The 13681-nt window shown below is 37.4% G+C and overlaps 2 protein-coding genes across 3 annotated transcripts in view; one reads left to right on the top strand and one right to left on the bottom strand.

Moving 5' to 3' along the window:
* Positions 1-13082, bottom strand: part of LOC136678053 (neutrophil cytosol factor 4-like) — a 41781-nt gene extending 28699 nt beyond the window's left edge. For both annotated transcript variants that reach the window (XM_066655847.1, XM_066655848.1), the window contains exons 1-5: positions 12920-13082; positions 12536-12620; positions 11166-11319; positions 4721-4791; positions 3314-3441 (exon numbers count right to left, since the gene is read on the bottom strand). In XM_066655847.1, coding sequence (XP_066511944.1) covers positions 3314-3441; positions 4721-4791; positions 11166-11319; positions 12536-12620; positions 12920-12951 — 470 coding nt within the window. In that variant the 5' untranslated portion in view covers positions 12952-13082. The remainder of the gene's footprint in view (positions 1-3313; positions 3442-4720; positions 4792-11165; positions 11320-12535; positions 12621-12919) is intronic.
* The window catches only part of LOC136678055 (parvalbumin-7), a 49935-nt gene that overhangs the window by 17135 nt on the left and 19119 nt on the right, over positions 1-13681 (top strand). The window lies entirely within an intron of this gene.

Here is a 13681-nt window from a genome sequence, read left to right as displayed (position 1 = left end):
AGATGAAACTCGAATAGCCAAAGAACAGTGACTTGATTCAAGCAACCACAAAGAAGCATGCTAACACAGGTCATCAGCAGTCCTTAAAGTGCATTTCACAGTCGTGACAAATATCCTCATATCAGTTTAAAAAGCTATTCAATCAGGCTAGACTATGTCTTACTATTTGTACTTGTACTTGTTACATTGTTACATTGTGGAAATAATTCTTTTTTCATGGCTCTGAAACTTTAAAATTTTTAATGTGCAGTTAATAAAAAGTAAATGCTGTTCATTAATGCTTATTATATCTTATGAGTGATACAGAACACTGCTTTAACAAAATAAAATTTGTAAGTAGAGCAATACAAATATCTGGATTTATAGGCACCTATCTGGTAATTAAGAGTTGGTATCAGTACTCAGTATCAGCAGATACTTGAACATGAAATATTGGTATCGGAAGGGAAAAAGTGGTATTGGTGCATCCTTATACAAAAGTCCTTATTAATTAATTATTGAACATTTGGTTTGCTGAGCAGCTGTGACTAGTTAGTAAATAGTTTTAAGCAGCGGCCATATAAAGTGGTCCTTTCTCTGATGTGCTTACACCTTATTGACCAGTTAATTAACCTACAAACGTGCGATTTTAGATTGTGGGAAGAAACTGAGACTCCTGGAAGAAACCCATACAAACACAGGGAGAACACACCAAACTCCACAGACGGTGACCTGAGGTGGAACTCAAAACCACAACAGCAGAACATTGTCACTACTGGTAGCATCACTGTGCCACCCTTCTCTGATGTATGTTAATTTTAAATTTGAACACACCTGCAATGGACTGGCATTTAATAAATAAATATATAAATAAATAATGCATTTCCATGTAACATATAAGCACCTTCAGATTATGAGGGCTGAAACAAAATTAAGCTCAACTTAGAGACTTAAAAAGCATGTGTGGGTGCCGAATTGAACAATATATTTGGCGAGGGGTGGGATTGTGGGATTAACAAATATTGCTTAAGTTTAACTTGTCTGTAAGTTTTCATACACTGTTTGAATTACCTTGTTACTTAAGTTGATTCGTTTTGTAACTCTTTTTGGTAGTTAGCAGTCTCCTGAATGTGGTGACTTTCCACATTAAATAATCCGAAACAGCAAAAATAAGCCAGAGTTACCCACCTCCTGGAGCAGGAATAGGACAATAAACTCATCTTGGTTTGTGCTTTTCATCTTTTGGAGTTCTCACCGTTGTCTAAATGAACTACACCTTCTTGTTTCTACACTACACTGAATACACAGATGCCCTGCTTACTTTGTTTGACTCCTTTCTGTCTGTTCTTCTAAAGGTCAGAATTTCAAAAGGACCCCAACAAAGCAGATATGATTTGGGTGGTGGATCATTCCTTCCGCTGCAATGACACTGACATGGTGGTTGTGGAATATTTAATAGCCAAACTGTGAAATAAGATAACCCAGTATTCTGTGGGGTGTCTAAGTCATAAAAAAACCAGAATAAAACAAGTCATTCAGATTTTGTTCTGCTTTTTAGTAAGCATACAGAAACTTATGACAGCACTAGATCCATATTTTGTAAAAGCTCATAGACAAGGTTAAATAGAGCAAAACAAGCAATAAGTAGAGGAAAAAAATAACAGTACACATTAAATATGGTTAAAACAAGAGTGAAAATTACTAAAAACCAAAGCTTCGGTGCCTTGCAGCTCACTCCTGGGATCTCATACTAATATCAACTGTGGCTCATTCTCAGAACAGGTGCTGAAACCGGTCATTCTGAATAGGACTGTTTACAGAGGCAGAGAAAGGTGTCTTTGATCCTATTATTGATTTGACTAAAATCCCAGGGAACTTAATTAACTTGTAAAAAAGGGGTTACATAAGGTGTTACACTAGAACAGATGGAAAAGACTCTGATAATAAAAGTCTGACTCCCTCTCACATCATGAGTTTTTAGTCATAGGATATGATTTTGCAAAAACTGGGGGCCTAAGAGGTCACTATTTGCATGAGTCAAGGCCTAAGATCTATGATATTACATAGTTTCCTGAAAATCAAAACAACAACAAAAAACTGACTTAAGGTGGTCTTGACCACTTTACACCAAATGGTCAAGATGACAGGAACAGGCTAAAATTGAAATAATTTGAAAATTTCTTTGATGTAAAGCCAGCATTATGTATAGTAAACTTAACTAAAATGAAAGAACAGTTGACATAACTAATTTGAGAAAAAAAGAAAAAAAAAGCTATCCAAAATGTTAACTTAAAATTCGAAGTTGGTCTGACTTAATATTTATAGAGCTGTAAAGTTTTAGATCTGGACTTTTTACAGTTAGGGCTAATCACTGATTATCATCAATTAAAACAAATTGCCAATTTTTGCATTCCTAATAGGGATGCATAAATACCATTTTTTCCAACTGAGTATGAGTACAAGTATGTGTATTTTTGTAATAGCTGAAACAGATGCAGATACTTACTTAGAATTAAGCAATCAGGGGCATTGTGTAATATTAACATTAAACGTTATTGTTCATTTCAGTTATATCATTTTCCCACATTACACCACCAATAATTTGAATTTCCCTCTAGATCAATAAAGTATATATATATATATATATTAGTAACAAGCTCTTGATATGTTTTGGAAAGTGTTGCGCATCTATGGTAAGACAGTTTCCGATATAAGATAATGGCTGGGAAGTTCTGCATTTGGGAGTGTTTATATAAAAGCAGCAGCCTGGCATTGGATCCAATTCAAAATTAGCGAGTGGAGAAAATAATTTCGTTTGAGGAAAAAACATGTCAGGCAACGAACAGTGCTGTCAAAAAAGGGAAAACATTTCCTGGGAGGAAATTACACTTTCAGTGAAGAAAAATCCACCTTGTTTGAGGACAGTCAAAACAGTGCAGCATACCCACTGCTCTTGGGTTCTCTCTTTAGTCCGCTTTGCTTGGGTTGCCATCACAGACTGCGAGGTAATTAGAGGACGCCATCATTTTGAGTTGTCTGCTCATTAGCGCAGCAATGTGTACTAGGCACAAAGTATCTGATGTTGGTATTGGAGCGTCGTTTGCGATTACAAGTACGAGTAAATTAACACGGTATCGGTATTCATGCATCTCTAATTCCTAGTATCTACTGGTGATGGGTGGGACAGTTTTTACAGAATGTTGACAAAAATCCCATTCAATGTAGCTTATGGTACAAACTAATGTTAACTTGGCTGGCTAAAAATGTTTCTGTAAATGTCTGTTTAGCAAAAGCAGAAAATGAAAACAGAAAATGTGTGGAGTAATGTTCTTACATTCTCCGTGTGGGGGGCCGGAGACGCCGGAGGGCTTTGGGCACCTGCAAGCTGTCAGATTCCGTCTGATAAAAAAACATCCGGATCAAATCATCCAGCAGCACCCAGGTAGGCAAACACAGCAACTTCTAATAAAAGGAGAAATAAAACCAAACAGACAGTGTGGGGAAGGCTTGTACAATATGATGACTTAATTGCCCCTACACAAAGTGGGATTGTCAGAATATCCAGTTAAGTAGCCTCCTGATTATATTCTAAATTATGTTTCAGTGTGTTCAAAGAACGTTTGAGGCATACTTGGTTTAGGCAATGCAAGCCGAGTTAGAGAACGCAGTTACAGTGAAAACTCCACATGATGTGGCTGTGGCCAACAGCTCAAATACATAAAATCAGATTTCTCAGGTTTTAGTACACAGAATTGAAAAATGAACTTGGGAGCACAGCTAAAGAGATTAGGAGCTGGTTACATCACTGGATAACTTGTATGAATAACAGGGCCACAGCTACTTCCCTCCAGCCTCATCCACATGTCAGGGTATCTATGAAAGAAGCTGTTTTTCCTCTTAAAAAACACAACTAAATATGTTAGAAGCAGGGAGCCACCATTAATGTCTGACACAACAGCACCACTCCATGGATTTATGTTAGATTTTTTATATGTTAGAGTTTTATATGTTCTGGGTGATAAAATATTTTATGGCTATTTATTTAATTAATAAATCATGTTTTGGGGAAATCAATAATACACAAGGCAAGTATGAAGGGTAAGTATAACTAAACGTACATCTGAATGCATTTGTGGTCAATATAATCAATACAATTGCTTCTTATCTTGATGAGTCTCACTGAGCTCACTGAATGAATACTCTGAAATGAGCCCAGATGTGTGGGAGAGAGTGAGTGAGTAAAAATCTGACAAAGGAGAAGTGAGTCTGGAAAAAGAGGAACTGTGGGGTTTTTGGCTGTTAAACGCAATATTGCTGGTAAATGTGAATGCAAATTTAGTTATGTCACTAAAACAGTCACTAAAGAGTCCAAAAGGCATTCCATGCACATGGGATTGTGCACGTAACCTGTTGTACATCATCAAAGAACCAGCATATGTTATAATAAAATCTTTTTTGTTTGTGAGCTTTTTTGTTTACAGCTGTATCATATACATTACTAACATACAAATTCAATCAAAGACACATCTATTTATTATTCTTTATCTTTAATATGTGTCACGTTTGTTTTGAGTTTAAACCTATATACTAAAATGTGAGAAAAATACTAAAAGAACAGATAATAAAAATACTTCTGCATACCACTGTATCTTTCAAATGTCATATAAGGCTTCTTAGGAAATTTACCAAAAAATGGTCCAATGACTGTTCTCCAGCCTAAAAATGATTCAACAAAATTCACCTTCATATACGTGTTGAGCTCTGGGATTCTGTTCTCTGCAATTTCCTGCTTGTTGCCCATAAACACTTTCCCTAAAGGACAAACAAACATGAACAAAATAATTACAAAAGTGATGAGAAATTAAATGCTGTATTAAATAGAAAAAAACAATTAAATCTTTTCCTGTGGCTTGGATAATAACTTTTGTGTCTGAATGAATTTGCACACCAGGATTTGCAGTAAATTGTAATACAGTTGATGTGTTTACCTAAACCTGTTTGAATAACCATTTGAAGGGTGCCAAATTTCCTACAACATATTTGAAAAATGCTTGCGGAGCTCTGAAAAAGTGACCATTGAATGCTCATAAGGTCAATCATTCAGACCTAGATTCAGCTTCATGTTAACGAATCTGCCATCATCTCAATCTGTCTCTCTTTCTCACTTGCTTTTTGCTAATGGACTTGGCTGATGGGCTCCATAAACCTAATTATGCTCCAGGGTTCTATATTTAACACCAGAGAGGTTTAAAGGAGAATGAGAGAGAGAGATGGTGTAGGACAGATGTAGGGCCATTAACTTGTTTCAACATTACTCTGCTCAGATCAAACAATCTTCACCCGCTTCGTCAATTATGCCACTAATGTGCTCCATTCTAATTATACTACATATTGTATTCTCTCAGTGTAGAACATTATCTATTATCATTCAGGGTGTTGCAATCAGTCTTTTGGTGCTAATTTGCAAGCTAGATATCTGGACTCATAATCACACTGCCGAACACAGGTCACAGGGCTCCATGTTCAATTCAGTTGAATTAATGCTGCATTTACATGGCCAACAGTGACACGCACTGCAAAGCATTGCCACTAACAGTGAGTGAATTTTTCATCATAGCCGCAATGAAACCATTAAACTTGCCTTTCAATGTCTTCCTTCAGTATATAAAAGCAGCATTACATGAAGTATCCATGGGTTGCAGCTGGTGTCACTGTATAGTAGCAGCCACATTGAGTACCTACTCTCTACTCTAACACACAACGCAAATAAAAACTGATGTCTAAATAGTTTTATTGTTTCTCTCAACAAGTGCCACAGTCACACAGCTCCAGGGACCGGACCAAGAGGTTGTGGGTTCAAGTCCTGCTCCGGTTGACTGTCTGTGGGGAGTTTGAGGTGTTCTCCCTGTGTTCGCGTGGGTTTCCTCCGGGTGCTCAGATTTCCTCCCGCAGTCCAAAAACACACGCTGGTAGGTGAATTGGCGACTCAAAAGTGCCCATAGATGTAAGTGTGTGAGTAAATGTGTGAGTGTGTGTCACCCTGCGAGGGACTGGCTCCCCCACAGCGACCCTGAACTGGTTAAGTGGTTTCAGACAATGAATGAATGAATGTCAACGTTTTTAGTTTTTTCCACATCACGTTTGTTTATCCACGTGACACGTTTGTTAACAGCTCTGTTCATCTGTGTCAGTTAGTACAGAGGAGCACAGATGTGTTCCAAAAAGTGCCATACTCCCTACGTAGTGCTCATCACAGTTAATAAAACTAATAATATTGCACCCAGACTGTAATTAGATGCAAATTCGACAGAGAAATTATGCCATAGAAGAACCACTTGTGGTTCCTTAAAGGAATCAATTGGTTACAACTGGCATTTTTTTTCTTCTGAGCACCCCCTACCTGCTACTGTGTGTAATTCACGTTAACAGTACTGTTGTGAAATCAAGCCTCTCACACATCTCTCTTGCCCTCGCTTGCTCACTCACTCACTTAAACATGACTGGCTCACTCACAAACAGAACTAGCACAGGCTCTACCTGTCTCTCTCTCACAGACAAACACACACATCTCTCACTCTCTCTTTTACTTACTCACACACTCATTGAGTGATGTTTACAAAAGTAGCGAACAGCTCTGGGGCTCTGGCTGATTTTGAGCTGGGGGAAGGTGTGTAATTGATTAAAATAAAGTTGCCTACATAATAAAACCCATATATCTCCATTAATACACACTGGACCGTGTTATTATAACCATAAAGTGGTGGTACACTAGCCATTATAACCACAGCAACCGACAGTAAAGCACATATTACCAGAATCGATGTCCAATGCTAAAAACTAAGCTAATTGATAACATTCTTCATCCATCCACCAGTGAGCTTTGTGCCGTTAAGCGTTACCCTACACCCCATGATTCGCACGTCTTTTAAACAAATGTGGTACTTTATGGAACCAAAAGTGATTCTTCTATGGCATCACTTAAAAAACCATTTGTAGCACCTTTATTTTTAAGAGTGTATGGTCAGTGTATGAATAATTCACTCAGATTCAATCATGAACAGAGAAACGCATTGGAGTCTAACATGCTCTGCTATGGCAAGGGGCATAAAGAATCCCACTGTGTTGCATAATTTAGAGAATAAGACCGTTATATTCTGTTAGTCACATTAGCATTTTTATTATCCTTTATGCCCCTTATGCAAAGAGGCAGGAGCTGTGAATAAAATAAAGATCTCTCGCTTCTGTTTACCTCAGTGATGCACTCTGAAACTACACAATCAAACCACAATATCGCTTCCATGGAAATAAATAAATAAATAAATAAATAAATAAATAAATAAATAATAATCTTATGACTGCAACCCATGGATAGTTGCATGCTGGTTTGTTTTCAAGAACGTTTGGTATATCAGATATTTAATGATCTACAATTTCTCTGCAAAAATGAAAACAGCTGTATTCGGTCCGCGGAGAGAAAAAAATATAATTTTTCTTAAACATTTATTTTGAATGTGCACCACAGAGGTTAAGGAGCCTGTTCAAATATTAGTGATCTTCGATACGACAATTTTTCCGATCTGATACTGAGTAAAATTCAGGCTGTTATCAGAGATACCAATCCAATACTGATAATTTGTGCAAATACAACTAAGGTGTCTGGTAAATCTAAAATTAGTGTATTTAATGATCAGTTTTTTAGGAAACCTTATCTGAAAAAAATATAGGCTTTTTGCCTCTGTGAGATTATCTCGGTTGTACAAATAGTACTCCAAGTCGAACTTATGCAGCTATTTTTTGAAGAATAGCTTTATTTCATTACTTATTTCCTAAGCACATGCTCCGTTTACACTCTGCCATTGCATCTGTCTACAGACTGAGTGACTGAGTAGCATGCCGCTGCTCTTACACATTACGCACTTACCCAGGCGAAAGAAAAAGTAGTTCCCACCAACCATGTATCATTTAGACAAGCTCTCAATAATTTAGTTACTTTCCACTGTGTTCCTGATACACATTACCCCAAAAGATGAATTATTGATATTTTGATAAGATAATTGATTTCAGAGAATAAAGATCTGGTATCAGAGGTATCGATATTTCAGTACCGATCTGCATATTACAATCAAATATAAAGTTGCTCCAATCATAAGCTTCACTGGCCTTTGATTCACTGTCAGAGTCTGGTTTATAAAGTTAGTTTTTAGCAGCTCTGGGCTAGAGATCACAAGAACACAATAAAAAATGAGGGCTAATTAAAGTTATAAAATTGGCTTGTATAATGTCTTGTTAGGGAAAAACACGAGGTGTTAGTGAACGTTAATATAGCTGTATTCAGTAATCACTCTAAACAAGTTAACGTTAGTCTCTGGCTGTGTCCCAAACTGCTGCACTGAATCATGGAATTGTATATACATATCACCCTTAACAGTGCTTTCTGTACTGTAGTATGTAAAGTTCCATGGTTGGACACATGTTTGTCTAACTTGGTAATTCTGTCAAGCTCAAACTATGTCCATGTTAAGAAATTGTTTTGTAATCTGATTTCAGCATAATGCCAAAAAAAAAAAAAAAAAAAACAAACCACAGGACACAACTTTAGTTGCGTTAGTGTTAGTGAAAACAGGCTTTACACACAAGGATAAGATCACATCATAATCAGTCTTTAACCCTAGCCTAGTTTGACATTATTTTAAATATCATGTATTGTATTATTAGGAGAATGCTGGTGCAGACAGAAGAGTGGCAGATGAAGGAGTGATAGAGAAAGGGAGTGAGGTGAGGTCCAAAATGGATTAGTGATGGAAAAGTTGTCCAGTACTGCTTTGTCTGAAATATCAGATATTTTATCAGAAGAACCCTAATGCAGAATTAGAAGAGACAGGAGAAGAAGCAGCAGGGTGTGAGGTGAGGTTTTAAAATTGACTCATGAATGTAATGGAATAAACCCAGATCAATAAACAGAAATAATGCAGTATGCTTAGTTTCTTATGAGCTTCTTGTGTCTTTTTGCAGAGTTGTTTTCAAGTGGATATAAAGTTCTGCGACCTTAGTGGCAGGGAACATATCTCTGATTTCTCACTCACTAAATGTGAAAATAAATGTATTGCTTACAGACTCTTTGCATTCATCAGTTGCAAATGCTGGAATCTGATGTGGTGAACATGAGAATCTTTTATCCCTTAGTTTTAAATAACTATCATAAAGTAGAAATTCCTCACAGCAGTCATATTGCACTTTAGGAGCAGGAATGCAGTATTTTACTTCTGTATCTACATAGGAATCTGCGTATAGCTAGCTAATGTTTTGGGTATGGGGTGGGCTTTTACTCTGCAAATATGTTCCGCCCAATATCAAACTCACTCCTAAGCCCTTGGCAACAGTTACACTTGTGCATTCATAATTTGCCAGCTTTATGAAAGCTAGATATTAACATGGACACACATTGTGTAGGAAAAATAATTGGTGAAAAATGTTTATCTTACATTTCAGTTTATTTAATCTGGAGATGTGAATTTAATTAGAACTGGAAATACAAGACTAAATGTTTCAGGATTCTGAGAGCTTCTTCATCACTTCATCTAAATTAGCTTATAGCTAAACAAATTTTAAAAACCTGAGACTCGATTTATAATATTGGTCACAAAAGTAGAACCACATAATCTCTACCCTTTGTAAGGTAGAGATTCACTTTAGCCCAAACTCTTTTACAAGAGACTTTAGTCACATGAACATAGTCAGTACTCTTAGATTACTGTGTATTCAGTGGTGTGACAGTACAGGACATCAGGCAAAGATGAATTGATGTTGGCAAACAGAAAGACCTTCACTATCCAATGCAGAACACTCAGATAGCACATTATAAATGACCCCTGTATCCTGACAGATTCAATTGGACATTCTGCTTGGCACAGAAAGGCAGAATGTAATGGATGAGGAAAGCATTAAATGTTTATTTTAGAGCTTCAGAGACTAAACCCAATAAAACACAGGAGTTTTTTTGTATGCAGATGTAAAATGTAGTAGATATTAGCCTATTTTTAATCAGTGAATTCAGATAATTTGTCACGAATCACGGGGCGCACGCACTTGCTAAAACACAGTGATTTTAATATATCAAAACAAAGAAACAAAACAAACAAACGGACTTAAGGGCAAACAACAAGAGTAGGAATTTAAACAAAACGACTTGACACGGAGAAGGAAGAAAACAACACGACATGACTAGGAAAAAGGAAGAAACAACACGACATGACTAGGAAAAAGGAAGAAACGAAACGACTTGACTAGACTAGGAAAGAGCAAAACAACAAATGACCAATAACAGGAAGAGATACAAGGGGACTTAAATACTAAACACAGACACGATACACCTGGACAGCTAACGAGGGGGCAGGTTAACAAATGACACAGACGAGGCAGCGGAACAAAGGCGGGACAAGGGCGGAGACAAGGACAATAACAGACAAAGCCATGTGCAGATAAAGCACATGGCGGGGAAAACAGACCTGACAGGATGAGGGCGTGACATAATTGTTGCAAAAGCATTATATAAAGTTACATGAACCTTACACCACTATGTTTAGTACTATTTGTAGGTTAGAGCTAGTGCTGGGTGATATGAGCGCAAATCAATATCACAATTATTTGTAAATTTTACCATGATTACGATTATTGAATGGTTATTTTGTTTTTGTATATTTTTGACCCTTATATTTCAGTAGCAAGGCTTGTATTGTAAATATATCCCCAATATTAAATATGGGATATTTTTGTAATGTTGCTGGGAGCTTGTTCTTCTCTTGTTTTTTGAGCACTGTCATTTTAATTATAGTCAAAACACATCACATCCAAACCACAGACGCTGAATTTTTCTTTGGTATGAGCTGCTTGAGTCGCTTGATTGGCCTCGCCATTTATGTTGTTTCCATGTGGCAGATAGGGGCAGAATAACTACAGCTTGGTAGCATGGTAGTGTGGTTTTAAAGGGACAGTACATGAACACACAGCGAACAGACAGATAAAGAGTAAAGGGGCTGCAGACTTTTGTAGGACGGAGAGATGTCAGGTTCATTCATTCATACTGTCTTCCTGCAGGTTTCAGCTCTAATTTTAATCTGATTCAGTCTGATTCAAGCCTTTCTGGAATTACGAATAATAATTGAAAAAAAGAGCCAAGAGATACTGACCAGGCAGTGTGGGCAGGATGCAGGTGTAGGAGCCTGACTGAGTTTCAGACAAGAACTTCTGCTCCAAGCTCTGATGCAGAGCAAAGAACTGTCTGTATCTGCGGTAGATCAGATACTTACTGCCTCCTTTTGTCTTCACTTCGATCACAAACCTCTATGAGAGAAAGAGAGCAATAGATAGAGAGAATGAAAGAGACAGACAGATGATTCAAGGACACAGAAAAAGTTTTCTTCTTTAGTTCTGCACTAAAGCTACAAGCCTACCAAGTAAAGGGAAGTTTAGTGGTTAATGTTTGGGAAACTGCATGGCTCCACACATGTCTCAAATCATGTTGAGTAGTTAAGAAATCTCAAAAAGACTTGCTTAAGATGTTGCCTCACGATAACTCAGCCAGCATTGATAAACTAGAGACATTCAAAGATGCTTAATATTGGGCCATTAGGCCTAATTAAAATAAAAAAAAGTGGATGGTCCAGTTTACATCAAATACGTATCTTCTGCAACAATTAAAGGGGAATTTCCATGTTTTTAGAAAAGACCAATTAAAAACTCCCCTTGCCAAAGCTTATTATATCCAATAGACATCCCCAAAGTTTGCCATTTCACTTTTTATGCTTTTGTGTTCACAGGGACATACAGTTACCTGTGGACAAAAAAGGACCATAGATAAAATAACAACAAAATAAATTCCCCTGACTAATACTACTTTGTAACCCTTATTGGTAAAATGTAAACATTCTAAAAGTTCATTTTTAGAGGATTGAAAATGTATCTGATACAACAAGGTATACTGAGTGAATTAACCTATATTAAGATGCACCCATTACTGACAAGTGATCAGCGTTGCACACAGCTTGTATAAACTCAGGATTGGGAGGGGAAGTATCTGGAGTAGTGAAGCATCAGCCAATACCTTTGAAATGAGGGCCAGAACCATAATTAATGATCCAACATCAGTACCTGAAATCGCTAATTCTCTTGTCAGTGCCTTTAAAATCTCACAATGTTACAGTAAATAATATCAAACTTTACTAGATAATTAGAGATTATTTATAATTAGAGATAATTATTTCAGAATAAATATTGGGCAAGCAGTTGTCTACAATCGTTTGGTTACACTGTAACCTAAACGAGACCGTTAAAGGTGAACTGCAGGTTAATTCAATTTTTGTATGCGTTAATTTCGCAGTGTTACAGTTCATTTCAAAGTGTAGACGTTTAGTATTAGAACCAGGTTTAGGCTTAGGAACTGAGTTAGGGGTTTAGTCCGGATTAGGTGTTTCTCCATATAAAATAAAAAGCTTTTGTTTTAAAGAAGAAATAGCCTTTCTCTCTCAAACAAATGCTGTATTGTTTAACTTGGACTCACATAGTAAACGTTAAATCCTCTTCTCTCCTCGATGTCTGCGATGGTGGCACTGATTGGAACATTATCCGGCAGCTGCTCAAAATCACTGAGAAAAAGCAGCAAATGTCAATCAAAGCAGTCAGAAAGCAAAATAAATAAATAAATAAATAAATATACTGGCTTAAGTGTCCTGTCCACACGTTTCGGGAGTAGAATAACGACAGTTTAGGGAAAAAATGGCTAAGAGAAACGACATTTCCGCAGGTACTCAATTAAAAACGTCGAAGGATAAGCGTTAGTGTTTTGATTCAAACTGAGGGACGACCCTGAAACTTAACGTTAAATTTTACGCAAACAAACTAAAAATATATATAGCTATATACAATTATACTTATTTTTCCTCACCTCTCCTCTCTCAGCTGTCTTGGGAGCGCCATGGCGAACACAGTAATCTCTTAAATGGAAAGTAAAAGACTAAAAAATCGAGTCTCCTTGGTCCGGTGGTATCAGCTTTTCTCTTTTGCGAAACAAAATATTTGGGGAAGCGAAAGTTAAGTTACTTTTCACGCCCGTATTCCGTCAAGTCCCACCCCTCGCATTCTGATTGGCTAAGACTGGACTGCCCCGCGCTTGCATTTCCACTGTTTAGTACTCAGTGACGTATCTGCCAATCCCAGCGCAAGAAGGGGGGGGGCTTGTCGGAAAACGGGCGGGCAAATGAAAAGCTGCCTGTATCAGAATAAAATAATTCTTAGACCTGGATCAGGGGATTTGTGAGCTCTGATTTGTGAGCAGATTATCCCTCTTGGACAATCTGCACTAGCTTCAAATGCACTGATGCCCAATTTCTTAAAAGGTTCTTAAATGGTTTCAGGTCTGAAGAGGATGCGTTTCTAGTCAATGGCTTCATAGTCATGATTCCTTATATTACTCACTATACAGTGCACAGGGAACTTGTACATAGGTTGTACACTATTTTTTTGCAGTGCACTGTGGGATTTTTTGAGTTGCATTGAACATTAGCTGGGCAGCATGGTGGCACAGCAGGTGGTGTCGCAGTCACACAGCTCCAGGCTCCAGAGTCCCACTCCAGGTGACTGTCTGTGAAGAGTTGGTGTGTTCTACCCGTGTCCACGTGGGTTTCCTTTCACGGTCAAAAAACACACG

This window comes from Hoplias malabaricus, chromosome Y, assembly GCF_029633855.1.
Source record: "Hoplias malabaricus isolate fHopMal1 chromosome Y, fHopMal1.hap1, whole genome shotgun sequence".
Classification (NCBI taxonomy): Eukaryota; Metazoa; Chordata; class Actinopteri; order Characiformes; family Erythrinidae; genus Hoplias; species Hoplias malabaricus.
The sequence above is the reverse complement of the archived record's forward strand: the minus strand, read 5'-3'. Positions and strand labels throughout refer to the sequence as shown.